The following is a 22,738-nucleotide window of genomic DNA, read 5'->3' as shown; positions in this document are numbered from 1 at the left end:
TTAATGAAAGAAATGGAAATCAATCCGTTAAAACTGTACAATCTGTGTCATCGTGACGCATAGTATGTCAGGGGACTTCATATTAAATATCTTGAATAATACAAGTACTTCTCATTTTAGCTTTCTGCAAACTTTCAATTCATTCAGGCCAGTACTTCAGGAGAGTGCTTTGAAGGGAGGTACCTGTAATGTCACATGACTTGTCAGGTGGTGACATCATCCTCACGATATGAATGATTGTCTATAACAGTTTCTTTCCTAGCTATTTACAGAGTTGCGACACAATCGTTGGGTATAGTTCATGAGATAACCATGTAGTTCTTTGGCATGTGCACCTTTACTGTCAATGGGACTTATCACCTGAAAGTCTTATCATCCCATGATATCCATTTTCGTTTATAACGCCCCCCTTTCTATTTATGCGCCAAGTTTCATCCCAATTGGGCCTGTACTTCAGGAGAGATAGGGCTTTAAAGGATGCACTTTTGAAATCATGTCACTTGTTACTTGATGACGTCATTGTCACATCAGATCAGATTTCGTCTTTCATAAGCCTGTAAAATATTTTTTAAAAGATACATCCTAGAGAATGTCAAATAAGGAAAAGTAAAAAAAATCAGATGGTGACATGACCAATTTTTTTTCAAATGTATCACAACCCTGTTTGCAACCATACCAGAGTGTTTTAGCTCTCTGAGTCACACCAGATTTTAGCCTCAATAGACTTGACGTTCTTCAGATACTGGTCTACCAAGAATTCAACTCTGCAGGAATGTCATGTGATCTCAATGACGTCATCAAGACACCAGTATTCCAAGACAATTTTAAAACAAAAGATTTGTTCAGATCAGGACATTATTCTCTACAGATTCTTTCTGGATGTGCACCTAAATCCCGATAGTGCAGAGCAAAGGGGAATTCTAGACACAAAATACTCGTGTCACTCATCCGATATTGTCACACACTAAATGCCACGTTGTAATTGGAGTCAAAATTACTTTGGCATCTCCTACCACATCTAATTTCTTTCAGACAAACAGCCTGAGGTACTCAGAAATTAACAAAAACACTTTCAGTCTCTAAATTTAGAACAGGGGTAGGTTCTTCAATCCTCAGATTCATTTGCGGAAAGTATCAAAACTTTTGTATAAAAGATCAATTTTAAACTATGTAAAAGAAGCCAAGAAAGTTACATTTGGTAAACATGCCTATAAGCTAGGAAATGAGTGCTCTGTATTTTGCCTTCCCTATTTGTAAATCCTGGGTAGGCCTAACTGCTAATTGCACATGATGTAACTCCCAGTTAATAGAGATGACATTTCATTAACTGCAAACTTATAAAAAAATATGACTCCACTGATAATTTCCAATGGTTTAGCCATCTTTCTGAGTTTTGAACGAGGCATTTTATAAACGTATGAAATTCACAGGTGAAGTCAGGTTTATGGACACTGCTTTTATGCTAAAGTCAAACAAAACAGGATTGAATTCACCGACAGATTCCAAAGGTTATATATACATGTATGCGTAGCAATTGTAAATCAAAGGTTACTTGAAACACATACTACATATACTTGTTGAACAAAAAGGCGTGCTTATAATGTCCTGCTTTTTCTAATGAGGTAAAGGTTTCTGTACGTGCATTTTTTTCTTGCAATGATATAATGAAAGCCTTGACTTACAGAGGTAGGCCTACGCCTGAAATAAAGCGTAGAACTCTCAAAGTGAAACATTTCTTGCAGCTGCATTATGTGTTTTTGCCTACAGTGTGTACCAATGTCCAAATAAACAATGGGCAACTGCACTTTTGAGTCCAGGCTGTCACACCCTTATGGTGGCATCTTCCAGGTCATCTATGCTTGGCTGATACCCAATCTAGAGTATATAACCTGCTTCCACACAATACTACAACACACGTATCAGCTGGGTCGATTGTATGAGTTGCTTCAAATATCGCCGAAAGGTTTCCCTAGGACTGTTCCTGACCATTGGGAAAACATCTCAACAGGTTAATGCAAAGTTTTCATGAGTCATTCATACAAACGTGGGGCCATACAACTCAGTAGGCCTATGTTATAACCTGACAGATTATATGGATCGACACAAGAAGACGTCTAGGGGCAAAGTTGTAATGTAGCTGATGTGTTTTTTTTTGGGGGGGGGCTGGTTCGTTGTGCGGCTCTCTGCCTGATTCACAGATCTCATAGGGTTTTTATACTGGTTATTCGACTTTTCATTCATCATAAAAGTTTCCTTGCCTTATAGGTATCGGCTACTATTCCCCTGAATATTAATACAGCGTGAATGAATGTGTTTGGTTCACATATGCAGCAAGGTATGAGACGGAGAGAACCCCCATGCTTTGTGTTGGTCATTGTCTGGCAGGAATCTGGGGAATTCCTTTCAGACATCTTGGGGGGATGTGTTAAGTAACAATAGTCTGAAATGTGTATAGGGATTGGACATGTTGGGGGGGTACGTCTCGGTCTCATTTCTTGCTGGGTATATTGGTTCATTTGGATTTGAGGGTATAGGGCTAGGCAAATTAATAATACTGATTTTTCCTTATAAGACCTGTGGACTGCCTTAATGGCTCTTCCGGTCCAGCCCTGCTTTACTTCCCCAAGGGTCTTAAGCTTGTGGTTAAACTAGCCATTCCTTAAAATAAGTGAGTCTGGTTACTTGGAAAGCGGCTCTATCTTGAATGTCAATCCTTGCAACGTATGTAGCAGTACAACATGTGCGATTGTATCATGGTGATAATGTGATTTGTGAATCTGCATAGTCAGTCGATCTTTACCTGATCAGTTGATCTCATTGCATATCCCCATAATTCAATACATTTCCACTTCTTAGCAGACTATGGTTTGGGAAGACTGAATCCACTGAAGAAGTTCAGATAGAGATTTCATACACTTTCGACTTACTGAACAATGTGAATGTGTGATTATGCTAAATGCCCAGTGTGCCTAATATACAAAATTATATTGACCCCTTTCGGGGTAAATAATTTAAGGTGAAAATTATTTCATGTATCAACACATTTAAAAACACGGCCATATTAACCACATGCATGGAAATTTCATTTCAATACACGCCTGCGTCATTTTTTAAAAAGTGTTCATAGGCCTACATTACTTCCAGACTTTCTGGCAGTAGGCCTACATAATTATGTCCTGAACGCTGATATCTCTGTAACCGTACGATCCTGTAACACTTCCAAATGTGAATGTGTAGAGCAAAGGTCAGCATAATACTAGCATCAGTGATATGTAACTTTTACTGGGAAAGTAGTTTTGAGTCAGAAAATCACTTTTTAAAACAAAACATTCATTGATATATTTTTAATTATAATTACAATATATTCCACAACTTGTTAACAAATTATATATCAAAAGAAAGTATTTGTTTCAAGAAATAATGTTACGTTTCCAGAATGACTGTTTCAACGATACCTAGCGCGATAGAGGGCTTTTCCTGACGGCTGACAGTGTCCACATACCCAGTCACTTCCAGTACTCCTCAGGTGGTAGTTTTTATTTGTTTACTATAATCCTTTGCTACATGCACTGAGCCAACAGTATTTCTGCTGTGGGGACGGCTCGGTGTGTATGAGTTTGTTTCTATGTGTGTGTGCAGGCCTGTGTGGAGCCCAGTTCGTGGACAATATGTAACAGTGCACATCGTCATAAACAAATAATTTTCCTCATAACAATTTCGCACAGAGCTTCAAGAAATGGTATTTCGTCAATTTTCCAATTAAGCAAGTTCATTTTGATAATCTTTTTGTACCACTATTCACTGTCTTTTGCATACAATTTTATTGTACATTCTTGTCAACATACATGTACACCAGTGTCATTTGCCCCACTCTCCGCACCCATATATAGCCAAATGCTGTAATCTATGCTGTGCGTTTGTTTGGGTGTATTGTGGTGTGTTTACTCCAGTGTGTACTATGAATGCAGAAAACATGCTGCGCTGGGTTGACGTGCTCATCATTTTTAACTTGAGTGCTCTCAAAGTAAAACGAAAATTGGTCTATTCCGTGGGGACCATGTCTGACAAACGAGAATGGATGGAAACGATAATAACCGTGCACCTGGGCGTTCCATGATAGTTTGAACAAGCCTCAAACGCACGGCAATCTTTTGAATTGCCCGATTGCGCCACGTAAGACACGTGACCTATCATGGATATCAAACATCAACAAACGTGGCGTCTTTCCATCGCCAAGTATTTCACAAGTGCTGTTTACCAAAAATATCTAGCCGATTTTCTGTACAGCTCTCCCAGCACATCATGCAGGCTGAGTACTTTGTTGACTGTTGACTTTATGTTTGGTATGACTATTATGATGTTAGTTATATTAAGCGCTTTCGCGCAATGGCACCTTCCGTCTATTTGAATCCTGGCCATGCCACAGGTCTCCCATGCGTCGTGACCCTCGGAATCTGTTTGATGACTGTCAACGGCAAGCCTGCTACCAATGACGGCGTAGAAGTGTGCGAGGCTCTGAACCGCTTGGCGGACGCGGGAGCTGACGTGGTGGGGCTTAACTGCGCGAGGGGCCCACAGACCATGCTGCCAATTCTGGAAGAAGCAGTCAAAAATTGCAAGGTAAATGTAGCTTTCACGTCACATTACTCGCCAAACTCCCGAGCGTGAGTTACCATAATCTGTACACGAAGCGAAGAATACGAAACCTCCCCTCTTGGGTTATATGAGGGGAATCAATATATTCCATTTTGACAAATAAGAGGACACATTCTGTTGGTCCTCGACTTCAGTGAACAATTGCGAGGATGGCAGACTGCGCAGGCGCATTATTTCAGTAATATGAGAGTGGCCATCTTTGCGGTTGCAACGCGACGTGACAAAACAATGCAACGGAGTGGTGCTTAGTGAGTGGTCGGTTATTTTGGTTTATCACGATCTATACACCCAGGCACCCATTGCAGCCCTGCCTGTGACATACCACACCACTGATGAATACCCAGTTTTCTTCGACATCAAGGACCCAGTTTCTGGTAAGTAGTATGGCTGCGTCCGAATAATGTTGCATCAGGTAGCAGAATAGAAAATAAGTTGCCATCGTCAACAGTCTACCCCCGTAAAAAAGGAAAACTACCTGATACAACAAGCTCTCAGATATTCAATACATGTAAAAACAACCCTCTTTTTCCATCTTCATTTAAATTCCCTCTTAATTGTTTTTTGCTTAATGAATTACTTATGAAGATATCCCCCCCCATAAGACGACCCTCCCGGAAGTCGTAAGCCCATCGGAATTTTGAAAATTGATGCTTACACTCTATCTGCAAAAAAGGGTTATTTTGGGGGGTTTCGTTTTGTACAAATTTATTAGATACATAGCTTCAAAGTTATTTTTTACAAACCCTCTTGTCTTCGGTCACCAAATGCTCTAATAGCAGATAAATTGAGGCTAAGCAAATTGTTATTTGGTCCTTGTGGGCAATGTGGTGCCTTTTTTGATCTAGTCTGCAACCACACTCAAAACATTCGAGTTGGCTCTGCTCACTGCAGCCATAAGTGATGCTCTTGTTAGTAGGTGAGAACAGGTTCCGTCTGTCATATTGTCAAGATATTCTGGAGACGCATAGGGCAGAGGACAAGATTATTTACTTAAAGTAACCGATGAGTTGGGTTCTGGTCATGATGATAACTTCCTCTTGTTTGTCATACTGACAAGGTATTGACTTTGCATAGGCCGTTAACTACGGTGCACCAAAACTATAACTCAGTGGTCTAGTGGGAAAAAAGTTTGTTTTGGTGAGCGGGAGATCGTTGGTTCGCATCCCTCAGTCAGTACCCTTCAAAAAGACTTCATTATTTGTTTTATGTGAATAAAGACACTCATTGGCACATTTTAAGCATTACTGTTAATGTACCAGGCGCCAGTATCTGCTGTCTCTCTCGAAGCATCAAAACAGCATGACATCATCTCATATCAATAACCCACGACAGAATGTTGGCAACGCAAGGTGAGGTGATATTAAGTGAGGTTTGGTAGTGAAATGTAGTGTAGCGTAGCGCCAACGTTCGCATGAAAATGAAATGTGGTTTTCCTTTCTGAATAAAAAATAGGCGAGCCTCTGTTCCCAGAGAATTTGGACAGTACCCAGTGTAACCGTAAGGAAATCTACAACTTCGGCAAACGAATCCAGGAACTGGGCATCAAGTACGTGGGTCTGTGTTGCGGCAACTCGGCTCACCTCACCCGAAGCCTGGCTGAGAGTCTGGGCCGCAAGCCGCCGGCATCCCGCTACACGCCGGACCTCAACAAGCACTTCCTTTTTGGACAGAACAGCAAACTAGCTCTCATAGGGCGCGAGGATAGAGAGAAATATAGTGGCTTGTTCTCCGATTCAAAGTAGTTACCAGAATAATGCAATTAATGCAAGTAATTTGGTAGAAAATAATGAAAGCTAATTCGAATTAAGTTTAATTGTTAATTGTTTATTCTGAAATGCGAGATATTATAGATTAATTGCAGATTCTTAAAGGGTCTTGCGATTGTTTTATTTCAGTCCTGGAAAATTCACCTTTTTATTCCATAAACCTCATTTATTTTTAAAAATTCAATTTTTGTGTTTCCAGCTTATATGCTACTTTTGAATTTCCATATTTGTGACAAAAACTGCAATGCCTTTCCAAGGAGGAAAAACTTAAGGTTACCTTGATGTGTGCACGAAAAATGTCAGGAATGTTTTGATTCAACTCACTAGGCCTCTACAGATGGCAAAACCTTGAAATTAAAGCTTGTGCCAGGCAAGTCATTACAAGAATGATATGACCAACACAATAAACCCCCCGAAAGAGTCGGGTTTTTCGCACCATCTCATAGCTGGGGGGTGGGGGGGGGAGATTCCCCCTACCCCATAGCAATTTGTGAGTCACATGCCCGATCTTTGAACTTTCATTGAGTTTTGAAACGGCACTTGAAGTTAAGTTTACAGACTCGAGCATGTCGGCTTGTGTGCACTGAGCAGTTAGTGGAAAAGTACACACATTTATGGCTGACTGCAAATATGGGCGTGTTGCATGCCAACGGATCAAGCGATTTTCACAAAATTGGGTGTCAAAAGGACCTAAAGGTGTTGATAACCCCCCCCCAAAAAAAAACACACACACACAGGGCACTTAATTGGCTTGTGAATAGTACACTGCAACGATACTACGGAAAATATTGAGTGGCGAGGCGGTTTGCGCCCTCTGCTTTTTAGGGTGAAAAGCCTCTCAATAAAAGTACAACGCCAGGGAAAAGAAAATAAGTCTAATGCTATCATCAATGTGTCTTCCCTTTGAGTAATGCTGATCGATCTGGGTGAATAACATCAATGAGACCAAGATTTAAAAGGTTAGCTAAAGTTTTGCATTATATTTATAATCAACCTCAGAGAAAGAAATAGGTCCAAAATCATTAATTCTAAGTAAATCATCTGTCTTTCTTGTGAAGCAGTAAAATGACGCGCGGCTGATCTTTGAGATTGTGTCAAGTTATAAGAAAATAATTTAATGAATCAAATAGTAAATTACTAAGTTCTCGCAAAAAGCCAAAAAGAACGTGACTTGAAGGCCATCAAACCGGAAGATTATCCCGTGTTTCATTGAAACCAGAGGTGAATGTAGTTCACCTTTAGTTAGGCTCCTCACGGAAAACGTGAGAGCAGAAACCTTGTGCGGACATCAAAATCGTTGAGAAACCTTTCAAAACCAATTGCACAAATGATTAGAATACAAAATACTAACAAAAAGTATGGATTGCTGATAGAATTTCAGCATTATCATTGGAAATTATTTGGAATATCAGTCAGTCAATTTAATTCACAAGAACGCTTTTCAAAATTAAAAAAGATTTGTTGTACTTTTTCACCTTGCCCTGCCTCTTTTATTCTTGAGCTTTATCCATTGGTTTTGAAATCAAGAATTTTATGTAAAGTTACATTAAAATCCTGAAACTTGCCCCAAAGCGGCGTATTTTTTGTTTTGTTGGCACTAAGCTTAGAATTAAGATCGTTTTCGCGTAATCATAATAAGCATAATCATCTCTCAGAGTCCTTTCACATTTCTTCCTTGAAAAATATATCTCACGTAGTGACCAAAATGACCCCAGAATGTTCCCTATTTATATTCTTCAAATAAAGAATTCAAGGTCTCAGTGCACCTAGTCTTGCAATGTAGTTGCATAGACCATTGCTACTCAACGAAACCAAGTATTGAAATCTCTACCAGTCATAGACAAGCTTTCAATTGCATAAGTTTGAGTAAACACATCAAGAAAGACATTTCCTTACACTGCAAAACTCCAGTGTTAACAATAACACCGATAATAACACAACCGGTATTTATTTTGGACAAGGCTTTTGGTGCTTAATAGCACCAATCTTTTTTGTGTTTGACCTCAATAACAAATACGACAGTAAAGTAATTCCCAAATGGTGTTTATTTTGGGCAAGAAATATGGTGTTAGATAACACGGGTGTCATCTCATCTATACTGATCCTTGGGGAATTGTTTTGCTTTAGTGTTACACAATATCTGGAAAATTGAAGATATACAAAGAGTCTGAATTTCAAATAAAACTATAGACAGCAGGACATTTAACTTGATCATGGTTTTTACTAAGTACCGTATAATTTGAAATCTGAACAACTTTTAGCACAAAATTATAAATCAGAATATATCACTATAATTTTATGAGTCAATGCTGCAGAGAATGCAGTGAAACTCTCTCGAAGGAACACATAACTTAAAAAACTGGAAAATAGAACACAGTAGTAGGAAATCGATCATGTCCATACTGTACTAACACCACTTAACCAGCACCTTAATGTTTTACATGTACTCCAACAGAGTGATACAAATATAGCAGTTAACAATATGTATTGTAGTTCACTGCAAAAGAACAGGTCTCTGGGATAAATCTTGTGTAGAATCACATGTTGATAAACTTCAAATTAAAGACAATGATAGGTCATCGACAAGATCACCTTGGTTTTCATCTTTTACTGCAAAACAATGGCTGTAATTACTAAAGTACACAGTTTTTCTTATTTTTGTTGTATTTGTTGGATATATGTTTCAGTGATTTGGTACATCTTTGCAACTTTGTACAAATTGGCATTGTATCAAAACTGGAATGTGTATAGGGATTGGACATGTTGGGGGTACCCCTCGGTCTCATTTCTTGCTGGGTATACGAGGTGGTCTTATGTCTTTTGTACACGTACAATGCTTTTAAACGGTAAAAGTGCGGGGGCCAGTCTATTTTAATGTTGGTGTCAGCCGACGTTACGCAGGCATGCAGTCGTAACGTTACACGTACATCATTTCCAGAAACAAAAGTGAGGGTTGAAAAAAAAACCGCGTCGCCCCACCACATTTGGAGCCAGCACCTGACCAGAACCCGGAAACTTTTTTGGCCATAGAGTACGATTTTAGGTTTTTTCGTCTAAGAAATTAATGTATAATATTGTGATTTTCCAGACGTCATCAAAACTAATGCATTAGGGTCGCAATGATGCCAGTTTACATGTATCTTCACGCATGTTTTATGCATGTTTGTTGTGCCTTTATCCCCATTACGTCATCAGCCCAACACAAACACGAAAGTTGCAAAATTCCTTGATCTGCTCAGTATTCTGACGCGAGATAACATCCTGTCTCTTAGTTTTGTGCATCAGTCCTTCCTGTAAGACTGTGCAATGGATGCGTGTCTTCCCGTTCTACAGTTCAACGAATCCTTCACTTGCAGAGCTCGTGTGTGCCTATTGTATGCTAATACATGTATGAGCCGGAAAAAATTGTCGTTGCATCTACACATCTTCATGACGTCAGTTGCAAAATAAATCAGTCGATCCTGGGATTATGAGCCACCATTCCACAACATTTATTCACCATCAACTTTTTGAAATAAATATCCTGTGCCTAGACAATCAGCCTGACCAACAGACAAACCGGGATGAAAAAAAATTCTCCTTGTGCCAGGGTTGTTAATCTTATACATTTCCCTTCGCAGTAACGTATACTTTCAGAGCTAATTAATTCAGCACATTATATTGGAAACAATACAATATCAATATCAATACGGGCAGTTCACAACAGTGTGCCTCCAAGAGTTTTCAAGGCGTTGGCGAATCACGATGCACAAAATCTGTCGACCCAGCGCACGTTTGGAAAGGGTCGAAAGATTTCGTGGGTATATATTATATCACTGAAGGACAAAACTCGGTAAAACGGGGGAAAAGTTAAAGACGTTCTATTATTTTGTATTCATAATGTAATGTTAAAAAATTAAAGTTGACAGTTCAGATGAAAAAACCCAATATGCTGTGATTATTACTACAAGTTAATAAGACATTCTGGTAGCCTGAAGTAATCTGGCTTAAGATGTTGTTGCGATTATCCAACTCAGTAGGGCCTGGGTGAATTAGCATGAGACTAATCCGGTGGCCAAAATGAGAAGCTACGATGATGCCACGCTTTCCCGGAGGTTGTACTTCCCTTTGTCCAATGGATCTTTCTTTTGATTGCTAACATTTGATTGCTAATTAGTAGAAGTATTAATCATTGTGTCACTGTAGCCGCCCGTGCAGTGAATAATTTGCTTTGTTTTAATATGCTCATGTTTATCATCAACAACATTTAGATAGGTATTCTACATAATCCTGATTAAGACTTAAATTATTTCTTGAAAGAGGATATTGCAAACCTTTCGTTTTTACTAAGTGAAAGAGCCTGTCAACCTCCTTCCTAAAGTCACTATGTGTGAGTGGATGCGCTGGTGCATGCACTGTGAGTTTGAAGTTGCATAGGCAGCCATCATTTATGCCATACTGTCATCAAGAAATTTTCCACATTTGTAACTCACCAAGTCAATCCAAGTAATTTTCCGTTTGTTCCTTCTTGTGGAACCCAAGAAACCCCCATTTCGGTAAGCAGTATTTTCTTTTATATTTTTGAGCACTTTGGATAAGACAGCTTATGTTATCTGCTCATATTTCCCGAGATTTCTTTGTATCTTCGAGAGGATAATCATTCAGAGATCCCTGACTATACTTGTACATAATGACCCACAATGTGCTGTTCATGTTATGCCATAGTGTTTATGCAGAAGTAGTTTAAACTAAATGCCAGAGATTCAGAGGATTAAGGACAGTTCCGGCTACTCAAGTTTCGAATTATTCAGATACCTTTGGTTTTTTCTTGATTGTTGGCACCTCAAGCCGTGAAACTATAACGGTCATGACAATTTATAAATTAGTCATTAGAGTTTAAATACTAGTTTTATGACTCAGCTTGCCAAGTTAACTGTTACAGTTTGCTATGTATTGCAGTTTTCTTATTAGTGTTTTTGTGCTTCATTAAATTGCAGATTGTTATCTCAATCACAGCGAGCAAGCACACATCACCAAAGCAGTTTCACGAGACCAAGACTTTGTGTAGGATAGTCCACTAGGTTATAAACGAGGAATCATTTGGGCCTCATAAGTTTGAGACATATTCTAGAGTAATGAGAGTTCGAAACTCCTCAAGGCAAATGTGTGCCTGGGACAGCCACACATTGTTTGAAAATGAGATTTTGAAACAACATTTTGTGACTTAATCTTTTGGCCTTGTACTTGCGGCCAGCTACAGTTTTGCCAATACTGTGCCAAAGCTGCGTTTGTGACGTAAGGGTGGCGAAATTCACCATAGCCCTCTCGGGTTTTCTCAGATTAGTCTATAATTATCGTTGTGGTAGAGTGTGTGAAAAATCCTTTCACAGTTTTTTTTATTGTTTATTAGTCTGGTAACGTCGATAATACTGACAAAATACACATAAAGCTTACCAACGGGAGTATTGGAGCAATACACTAGCAAATTTGTTGTACACGTAAAAGATCAAACTTCCAAACATCTAGAGATTCCCCAAACTTAATATCAGAGGCTGTGTAAAGTTTGCTTGAAAACTATGACAGTCAATGTTATAAGCTATAAATGATTACACGATCAAACTGATTTACTACTGGTACAATAAAGTTTTAGTCCTGACTTTTTGGCAGCCGATTTTCTTTAGCAGTTGCATGAATCACATTTTTATTAAATTGCACAAGAAATTTCTAGATCGTATACTAAAACAACCGACAGAGTTAACATGTGAATCTTCAAATCTTCAGATTCTCCATCAAATGACAGACGTGGAAATAGCCTTCAGTTCAATTCCATGGTCCCCAGACGAAGATGGCACTTCACTGCTACTTCTGACACTCTTGGCTCGACTCCGACGCCTTCCCGCTGGTCCCCCATTCATGGTTGGTACACTGCCCACTGTCGACGCTCGGGCGCGGTACACCGCCATGTTGGCCACGCTCTGGCGCTTCTTCAGCATGACCTCGTCGATGTTGCCACGGACGAAGTATACGACGTACATTTTGGGAGCAAAAAGACAGGTCATGATGAGGATAGACGTCACGATCATGCCCAGGGCCCGGTACATAATGGGGACGAAGGAGAGCCCTGACTGGGTGGTACCAAACCCGGCCGCGTACGCCCCGGTGAACACGAGCAGCGAGCCGGCCGAGGTGAACACGCAGAAACGGGCCTCGTGGTAGTTGTCCGGCAGGGCACGGGCCAGTAGGCTCAGTGTGGCAGCCAACAGCAGGAAAACGAAGCTGAAGCACAACTCCGTGATGGTCTCGGGAAGCTGGAAGTTGCAGGCGACAAAGAGGCTGACGGCAAGAGCGCCCTCTTGCGGCTGATCTAACGGCACAAATATATATGTTTCCATCGGTGGGTACACGAAGATCCAAGATAGACTAACACCAATCTGTAAACAGTTGAGGACAAAAATGGCTATCAGATTAAACTCTTATATTTCTGGCACAAATTCAAACTTGCGTCACGCACTCTGACCAAAGCTACGCTCAGCAATCCCGGGCAGCGGTGTAATGCCGATGAACCTTGATACCAGTGGTACCCTACTTTTGCGTCAACACGTAAGCCCCGTACATTTACAAACACTTTCTAATGTTCCACTGTTCTGTTTTCTCGCATGCGTGCGCAAACGATGTACTGCGCAAAAACAATCTTCCCCAATGAGATCTCATGGTCACTCCTTGTGATGAAATAGCGCATTTTGTTTGTTATGAAATTAACTGTCCTGTGGTGTACAACATGTTGTTGGCCAGTATTAGCCAACTGTGCAAAGACTTTGAAAACTGATATTTTGGAGTGACGAAATAAAATTACAAAGATTGCATTAAAATCTTAAAAATAATATTCACGAGGGTGTAGAGTAGATCTAATGTTAGATATTTGTTCTTTCTATTTCCTGGTCGCTGCAATAAGTTTAAAGAAAACACCACAAACGTTGCAACGATACTACTAACTTCACTTGTCTCGCTAAGCTGCAGGCAGTTACCAGGCTTTTTGGAATGTTCACTATTGTTTGTCTGACCGGGTGGCGATGATCATCAAGCGCTTTGATGTGCCAGAGTTGACTCATGTGTCCTTCCTCCATTTCATATAGTGCAGAGAACAAACCCAAAACCTACCTCCACGATCCAGATAAGGATCAAGATTGTCAGCTGTCTCTTGACGCCCCAAAGATCTGCTTCTTCCTCCGAGTCCGTATCCCTCGCTTTGATGAACACTCGGTACAGCCGAACACTCTTCAGTGCAAACGGGACGAAGATGAAAGCGTAGGCGACGGAGGGACCGATGCGGGTCAGCACGCACATAGCGGAGGAAGGCTTAAACGTGGTCGAGAGAGCAGCCACGAGCAGGAGACACACCCCGCCGTGGATAAACAAGCTGAGCATGGGGTCAGACCTTCGGATGATACGTCGCCTGAACTGGGGGAAGTACAGAACGATTATCAGCAGGGCTTCTAGGAGCGCCACGAACGCCACGATGCCGATGACCGTTCCTTCGACCGTGCCCCAGGACATGTAGGACTCGGCGACCTCGACGCATTCAGTACGGTTTACGTCGGGCCACTTCGGAGGGATGCACTCGCGACACTCGGTGTCGTCGTTGATGACGGTGGCATTGACGTTGCACTTCTGGCAGAGCCAGCAACACTTCCCGTAATTCTCAAAGAAAGTTTTCCTGGAGCCAAGCGGGCAGGGGGCACTACATACCGAGGTCGGCACCTGGCCAGCCAACCCATCAGTGCTCTTGGTGTAAAACTTAACTTCTCCCACAATATCTATTGCGTTGTTTTCCTCTCGCCAAGATCCCACATCCAAAAACTTCAGCGATTCAAACAAGTCGTGTTTAAGGTTCCGTATCTTATACCTGGGGTTGCCGTCACCATTGTCGTCGAACGTCACTCGGCCGTTCGACAAACTCTCAAAGTCGGTCTTCTTCAAGTATGACAGGAGCAATTCCCCGTCGATAGCCTCCACTGCTGCACAGCCACCCCAATCCGTGTCACCGCATTCTGCTGTAAGCATGCTGTCCAAGGCATAGGCAAACGCGTAGACACTGTCGATGACCAGGGTTTCGTGGGGTGATATCGAGTCGGTTTCGTTGGCTGTGCACACGGTGCCAGCCAAAAAATCACACAGCTTGTATTTCTCCACGTACTCTTGGGTCCAGGGATTGCTGCTATTTGACGGCAAACTTCCAATGAAAAAACCGAAGAACTCGGATAGGGTCTGCGAAAAAGGGACCATGGTGATCATCCCTAGCAAGAGGAGAAAGCGATTGTTATTGGTAACGTTTCAGAAGTAGAAAAAAATGTCGCATAACACTTCATCGTGAATACTGGACAAAGTACCCTTTATATCCAGCTGTGTCGGACTGTAAAAAACAGCATAGGGGAATTTTTTTTCGAGAGGGGATCACTTTGAAAATGTTGCTTATAGGTAATTTTGATCAGGTTCCACAGAGTGAGCCTTGAATTAGTGTGTATTAAAAGGAGCAGAACAAGCTCAAAGTAATTGTACATGTATTACTCAGTTTGGCGCCCTCAAGATAATGGACACTATCTTTGGATATGAAAAACATCGGTGGTTGCATTTGACATACACCGTGCCAAAATACTTTCAAAGGCATTTACCTTTAAGGGGAGAACCATTCTGTTAAGTTTGGACCATAAAATTTTTTGGGGGGGAGGTAACAATTTGACGTTAATTAGTCTTTAGGGAAGCTTGCACGTATATAGCCTATGCCGATAGGTTAAGGGTTAGGTCATCGGCTTGGTACACGGATGACAACAGTTTTCATGTTGATAACAGGGATCCTCTTCGACTGGTCCCGAACATGGTACTTTCACGCCCCAAGGTAAATCTTAAACCCAGAAATGAAGAGCGCTGAAAAGCCGTGGGCTGCTGGGTTCATAAGCGGGTCTTGATGTCAGGGTCTGATCACCACGCACCTAGAGCTGGGTTTTCCACTCCGTCCAGCCCCTGCAGGCCAGAGTTCCCGATGCCGTCGCTGGCGATGAAGGTGAACTCTCCCACTGCCCCGTTCCTCTCCACCGCCTCCAGCAGCATCCTGGCCTCAATAAGATGGGCAAACAGGACCACTGCCACAGCTCGATTGAACGGCTCGCGCCGCAGTTCCGCAACAAGGTCATCATAATACCTACCATGCATGATAAAACATAAAGGTCTTAGGGGTGCACCCTGGTAATTAGGCCAGAAATATGTCCGCCGAGCTCATTAATAAAAGTTATACACTCAAAATATTCTATATTAGAGGGTCCTGAGAGACATGGAACTGAGGAATTCAAGAAATATGAGACTGGACCTCTGGGCCGGACTCAGGGCTTCCAATTCTGAGCAATTTGGATGCAATCGGGTTTAAAAGTGGCACTATTTGAGCCATTTTGCTGAGGGAAGGTTTTTCAAAATGGCAACTTTTCTGGACAGGGACATTTTCTGCATTTTAGGGGTGGTCTGCTTCTGGTGAAAATTTCTCAAAAATTCATTGGTCAACCCCCAAAAAATTGAAAGGAAAATGAAAGAGGACATGTGGAACATCATTTTTCTGTGCAGCCTGAACACCTGTGAGAGTTGTGAGTATTTTTAAAATATTTGTGAAGTATGGGGATTTATCACTGCTGTCTATGGGAATTTATTTGTAGTGGTGCACCCTTAGAAATACGTTGTCCTATCCCCTTGAATAGAAGCCCGCCCTCATCGGTTGAAAAAAGCAATAATGGCCGGGGCGTTAATTTTGTTGGTAGTGATGCGACTGCAACAACGTTTGCGATTCATAGTCATTCCTGAACCAGCGACGTGCAGTTACTACCAAAGGGGCCTCTGTTGCTTGGACAATTTGCCCTCTTTTGGTCCAGCTCGAGGCCTATAGTGTTACTCCAATGAATTAAAAAAACAAACAAAGGAATAAGAGATAGAAACGAATGCTAAATTTCATTTGTCTCACACAAGATGCAAGGTGTGGCGCGTGTGGCATTCCTTCAAGCAACATCAAATGCAAGCAACGTTAACCGTAATTTTTTGATATAAATCAACTTTCATTTGTTTTAACTCTGATTGAGAATGCATAGGCAAACATAGGTTAATGCATCTTAAACAGGTTGATGCTGAGCTTCATGGAGTGCAAATGTATTCAATATAGTTTGGGTTGGCACCAACCTGAGCCTTAGAGAGACAGAGAGAGAGAGAGAAAGAGAGAGAGAGAGAGAGAGAGAGAGAGAGAGAGAGAGAGAGAGAGAGAGAGAGAGAGAGAGATTTTGGGGTTTTTGTATATATCTTTATTTTTTATATTTATTATGTTTTATATTTTTACTGTAGTACTTTGCTACTGAGTGTTGTGTTACCTATATGTGTTGCTTGTGTTTTTATAATTTTTTCCGTTTCCTGTTTATTTTTATTCCGTGGTAATCTTTTAAAATCTTAATATTGTACTACATGTGTTTTATTTTTTAAAGTTCATACATTTTAATGTAGCTTTTCAAGTTGATTTTCTTTACTTGGTATGACAGGTCTTACGGAAAACCACTGTTTTGGCAAATAAACTTCCCTGGATGAATTTGAGTAATAACAATAAGAAGAAGAGATTCATTTAATTCATCCACATTTCATTGTTAGCCAAGTAAAAGACAAATTGAAGGACGCACATTGCTAGATCGTGGCAATGCATTTAAGGGCGCTCAATGTGAACAACCGACTCGGACTTAATAAAGATTGTCAGCTGGAAATGTATCTTACTCGTTCGAAAAACTGGTAGATATCTCCTTAGTATAGGCCAGGCAGACGTCGTGACTAGGGGCCTGGCGCGAAAACTCGTAGAAACCATTCTCACCGTACTCGTCGTCGGAAAACAGAAGCGATACGTAGGTCCATCCGTAGTACTTGACCAAATCCATGATGGCGTTTACCTGGTGACAGCGGAATGCAATTAATTACCGTCAATTTGTAAAAGTTCGACAGACGGGTATATTAAATTCCTTCTCTTTTAAGTTTATCGCTTTTCCTATATTACTGAATGGTTATTTAGTTGTCATAGTCACGATGCACATTCCTGGCGTGAGTAGATGGTTTGATTTTTTCGTGTGTTTCATCGCCCAAAATCATCATTTCTGTAAGCTGCTGCTGGAGAAATAAAAACAACTAGCTGGGGAAGCAGAGCTATAATTGCCAGTTGGAGGAATTATCTTGATATCAATCACGGACATGTTTAAACATTCCTTTGTTCTAAAACCAGGAATTTTTGTCATTTAATGTGGACCTTTTTACATCGGTCAATTAAGGACATTGTTTTCTATTCAATTTCGACTGACCTTTTAGAGGCCTAGGCTAGACGCCAGTGGGAGTTAGCCGTGTTTGTTTCTGCAGTGTTTCTCCGCTTACCTGGTGTTTATCTGAGGGGACCACGCGAAGGAAGTAAGAATAGTTCACCTCACTGAGGCTGTCCAAGGTTGAGAGGTAGCTCACCTAAACGGTAAAGTGGGTAACCGCATTGTTTTAACTCAACAGCATTTGCCATCGACAAAGTAGTGAATCATTTCTTTTTTGAAATCAACAAATGTTTGAGAGTTGCATAATGCTACAACCGTGCGTTTCAACAAGATGGTACATTTTTATAACTATTTCTCTTGGGTGGGGAAACAATGGCTGTATAATGTTCAACAAAACACGTGCAGAAATAAATCGTGAAGCAAATCTTTTCCTTCAGTCCTAATAGTAAAAACATCAACATAATTGTGCACGTACACTATGACACTTTTTGTGTCTGAAGGTGCTGTTGAACGCCTTTTGAATTGATAATGTCATCTTTTACCTCATTGTGACCTCGATTTACATGCGCCCCAACGATTGTGGAGATATCATCCTTAGTTGGTGTAAGATTTTGCCACAATAGGTACATTTTCCCCATCAGTGACAGCCAACCATAATTTACCTGCCTTTATGAGACGTAAAAAGCCTCAGGGGTTATTATCAACCGTGTGCCATTCTCTGCTTAAACCACTTCTCATGTCTCACGTTTTCATTACTGTATTAGGATCTTACCTGGGGTATTTGATACAATCCCAGCAGTAATGCAAGCTCGATGCTACTGGCACTTTTCTGTGATCCTACGACCCCGGCTACTCTTTTCTGGTGCAGGCAAGTCAGATCTGAGTTGCCGGACTGCTCCGATCCTTCCCAGACCCCCTTGCACGCTGGCTTCTGGTCGGGCGGGAGGAAGTTCAGCGCCTTCTTCAGGGTCCAGATGTCACTGTAGCACGAGTCATAGATCTCGAAGCCCAGCTGCAGGCCCGGCAGCAGGCCACTGTTGTTGTTGATGCGGCCCACGGCGTACACCATAGCCTCGACCAGCTTCAGGGCCCGCACCTCGCGGACGGTGGTGCACTGCCGCGCCACCGGATGGAAGTTGTGCAAGGGGAAGACCCCGCCCAAGATAATGTCTCCATCCTGGAAGAAGACGTCGTCATCATCGGTCAGGACGCCTTGAGCATTCCTGGAAATGTCCGCCGGAATATGGAGGGAGACGACCAAAGAAATAAGAGTGGATGCAACACAGACAGACTTCAGGAATACGGCCATGGTTCTTAGAGTACCGATGGGAAGTTCTCTATTCAGTGAAGGTTCGGTTTCATAAACCACAGCGACAGATTTCCAGTCAGAGTCCAATCATCTAAACAAATAATCGTCACTTTTGATGTAGCCGTTTGAAATGGTCGAAGTCTTTCTTGCTGTTCCAAGAAGGTTTTAATCCACATTTTAACACTCTGACTTCGTTGAAGAGAAAAGTCAGAATCTGAATTTCCGAAGAAATTTACTTTACCTGATTATTAGTCCAATCCACTTCACGTAATTCAGATGAATTCATAATTAAGCTGAAAGAAACGTCAGACAGCGTCGATTTCACCCCAACACTCATACACTTCTTGTTGACACTGGTACCGTTAAACCAAAGTTGCTTCTTTTTCAGTACCCGTGACGTAAGCCAGGGGACTTCACGAAGTATAAACTCACCATAGGTTTCTTTTCCTACAACCCTTGAAGAAGACAAGAACATTACGACCGGAGTTTAACGATGACAAACGCTGTTGACTCGCAATGGATGCATCCAGTTCGTTCACACGCAAAAAGAGACTGGTTACAGGTATTTTTGACGTAAGAGTCAAACTGCAAGAATTACCCTTAAATAACAAAGAGTCCCTTGAAAATCTTGGCAAGTGGCACACGGTTTCAGTGCCTCCAAATCGGCTGTCGAGTCTAACAGCAATTTCACCAAGCTGGCCGTCTCGTCGGCGAAAACAACACTCACGACGATCATCGACCTCTTCGGGAAAGGGCAAATATAAACGGTACTTGGTACAGATGTAATTTGGAAACACGATTCAAGCCTGGGGCCGCGTCATATAACCATCTTCACTGTTGATGACACACGAGGATGGCTCAGTCCCAGGCTAGCAAAGCAAAGTTCCTCGGTACTACTGGGAGGTTTAATTTCACAGTTTACGAGCGGACATAATTTGTCGCTCTTCGTTTCCACATATACCGGCAGCGACCTTTAGCACTGGTGCGTTTGCCCAAGCGATATTATCTTACTTGGTAACAACGTTACGACAGAGGTACGCCGGCAAAGTAGGTAAATAATTGCCAATTCGGTGTGCCGAAATTCGCACGTAAGAGGCACTAAGTCTGGACAACTGATCAGGTGGGAAACATTCAGACACAGATGCATTGAAAACGGGCAGTTTGGATATTATCGCACCTTTAATGGCGTCTGCAGCGTCCTTCGCGTACTTTGTTTCATATTTCATAAAAGCAAAATGCAACATTTTAAACATAGCTGCTACTCGGATATAAAGTGCGGTTTTAGGACGGAGCGTTTTGAAAGCAAAGAACCTGGAGTGACCCGCATTGCGCTTAATGGCATTTGATAATGTGATGTGTTCCAAATCACATTCTGAAAATCCCAATACAATGAAGTTGTACTCAATCAAAATTTTACCTTAAAAACGTATCCCCATTGTGACAACAAAAACTTTATTATGCTTTTAAAAATCTTTCACATGGGTAATTTGAGTTTTTTAACGGTATAGTTAACAACATTAGGCCTATGAAGCCACAAAATTAACCCTAACCCTCCTCAATCCTTCACCTGTTGGAGGACTGAGGAGTTTTAGGGTTAACAGTCTGCTTCCAAACAACAACTAAAATTTAAAAATCATTGCACTTTCACACTATTCCTCATACATAAAACCAAAACGTTGGATTTGATGCTGTTTGTAATGTTTTCTTTCAATGAACACCCGGGCAAGTGCCGATAACATGTCCATGTTATACCATGTGACTTGCCATTATAGCGCCTGATCTAGCTTTCAATCTGTTATACAAATATTTTTTAAATCTGGATTCCAAATCCCACAGTGTTTTGTAATCGGCAAGGTCATCATGCAGGGGGGATCTAGGAATTTTTTTCAGGGAGGGGGTCAGGCCGGAAATTTTTCTTTATGTCTCATTTTTTGGACTAGCGGAAACGATCCTGAAACATTATACATGGCAACCATTGTTCACAATTGTCTTGGTGTGGTTACTTCATTTGTTTTTTAAAATTATTTTTCCCGATTGTTTGCTTTTTTGTCTCAGAGCTGGGGGAGGTGTCGACTCCGCCCCCTAGATCCGCGCCTGCCGGATGATGTCACGATAATGTGACGTGTAAATCTGACAAGTTCCATTGTGGTCTGGTTCCCCTTATCTCCGCTGAGCTTTTCTCTTAGATATGCACGTAAGAAACCCGTCGGATAGCTCCTTAACTTCAAGCTGCATTTAAGGATTAAACTATGCGCTCGTTCCGAAACCCTACATTAATACGTACAGATGGAGCTTGTCCTACCACTCTCATCATTAAAAAAAGTCTTTCTAAACCAGCGAAGGGCAACACGGAGGAACAGGATTTCACCTTCATATTACGTCCAATCGTCTATCCAGATTCCTATTCATAAACATCAACGGCTGTGCCCCAGCCTATAGTGCACGTGTAGCCTCAGTTATTCACAGCATCGGTGGCATGCGGTCGATTGTGTTGACGGAGTTTCGTAACCAAAGCCTTTAACGAGTCCATCTTAATCCGATGAAATATTAAAAGACTGCACAATGATGCACGTATAATTGCCGAATGATGGCCTATCATATGCAACGTCAATTGCACATTATTGTTCGACATGTCAACAAATACATGTGCATGGCTAGCCACCTAACGGTTTTTTTTTTATTACAAATACACTGTAACCACATGAAGTTGCAGCATTGGAGATCGTTGAATTTGGCGTAGTTACAAACAAAAGCAGCTAATATAAAAATGGTGGCCGACAATCTGCTAGTGAAAATTGCACACGCCTCGGGAGGCAACGGCCTGTATTTCATGTAGCATATGTACTGAAATCAGCGATCTGTCAAGGATTTTTAGCCTACGGACTGGTCCCCATCCCTATTATATAAGCAACGATAGGTGGTTTAACGTGTGCGATTGGTCCTGTCAATTTGGATGCTGAATTCGTATTTGTCCGGCCAACAGCAACATGAAAATAATCGGCAATTCAACATGATGATACGTTTCAGCGGGGAGGCGAAATTGAAATCAGTGGTTATTGTGTTAAATTTTAGATAAATTGACAATTTATCGTAAAGTTAAATTCGGTAACGAAGAAGAGAAAGCAATATATGCCATCATCTCCTGCTTGATTTGTGCATTTAATTGAGCTGGCATCGTTTCCTCATTTACATACATCCCACAAGATTTTGCTAGATTCACTTCCCGCTACCAGTCCCTGTGTTTTGATGAGGACGTCTGTATAAGACTTTGGAAACAACGTACAGACGGCCTATGGTTTGTGGTATTACACCACGCAGTAAAAGCCATTAACAGACGTAGCGTTTTGGTGTCTACGTCGTGCGATTTATTGTTTATTTGAATACCAAACCTTTCGCCACTGTACAGTAATCGAAAACCCAACCTGTACCATCTACCAACTGTTCACCGACCTGTACACCCATCTGGTCTGATCACAGGCATAGGTCGTACCACAAATTGCTCCCAAGTGGGATAAATCGTTTTCTTGATGCTTGACAAGTCAAATGCGAAAGTGATCCATTCCGAACCGATTACACGCTCGTTACTTGTATTGCAAACAAGGTTGGCAGCTAGTAGCGTATATATCAGTCAGTAGTGGACTGATGGAGGACTTTCCATGACGGCAAACTGGCCATTTGAACAGCAATTGAAATCGCTAACACTTAACGTT

The 22,738-nt window shown here is 41.5% G+C and overlaps 2 protein-coding genes across 4 annotated transcripts; one reads left to right on the top strand and one right to left on the bottom strand.

Annotated features, from left to right (window-relative positions):
- The first annotated feature begins 3,565 nt into the window (after positions 1–3,565).
- Positions 3,566–6,526, top strand: LOC147796637 (betaine--homocysteine S-methyltransferase 1-like). Its single transcript, XM_087146358.1, has 3 exons — positions 3,566–4,620; positions 4,949–5,030; positions 6,109–6,526. Exons 1-3 carry the CDS (start codon positions 4,387–4,389, stop codon positions 6,396–6,398), a joined length of 606 nt encoding a protein of 201 aa, XP_087002484.1. The 5' UTR covers positions 3,566–4,386; the 3' UTR covers positions 6,399–6,526.
- Positions 6,527–10,614: 4,088 nt separating this feature from the next.
- On the bottom strand, positions 10,615–19,919 carry LOC110984651 (metabotropic glutamate receptor-like). 3 transcript variants are annotated; one of them, XM_087146341.1, is made up of 7 exons: positions 19,270–19,916; positions 18,492–18,942; positions 17,832–17,915; positions 17,190–17,359; positions 15,389–15,597; positions 13,560–14,695; positions 10,615–12,832 (listed from the first exon to the last, which is right to left on the bottom strand). In XM_087146341.1, exons 2-7 carry the CDS (start codon positions 18,786–18,788, stop codon positions 12,191–12,193), a joined length of 2,538 nt encoding a protein of 845 aa, XP_087002467.1. In that variant the 5' UTR covers positions 18,789–18,942; positions 19,270–19,916; the 3' UTR covers positions 10,615–12,190. The 3 variants fall into 3 exon arrangements, with proteins under 3 accessions (XP_087002467.1, XP_087002468.1, XP_022100726.2); XM_087146342.1 differs by having other exon boundaries at positions 19,461–19,916; XM_022245034.2 differs by having other exon boundaries at positions 18,492–19,919.
- Between the last annotated feature and the right edge of the window lie 2,819 nt (positions 19,920–22,738).

This window comes from Acanthaster planci, linkage group LG15 (genome assembly GCF_054643075.1).
Source record: "Acanthaster planci isolate LZ-2023a linkage group LG15, COTS_SCS, whole genome shotgun sequence".
Lineage (NCBI taxonomy): Eukaryota > Metazoa > Echinodermata > Asteroidea > Valvatida > Acanthasteridae > Acanthaster > Acanthaster planci.
The sequence above is the reverse complement of the archived record's forward strand: the minus strand, read 5'-3'. Positions and strand labels throughout refer to the sequence as shown.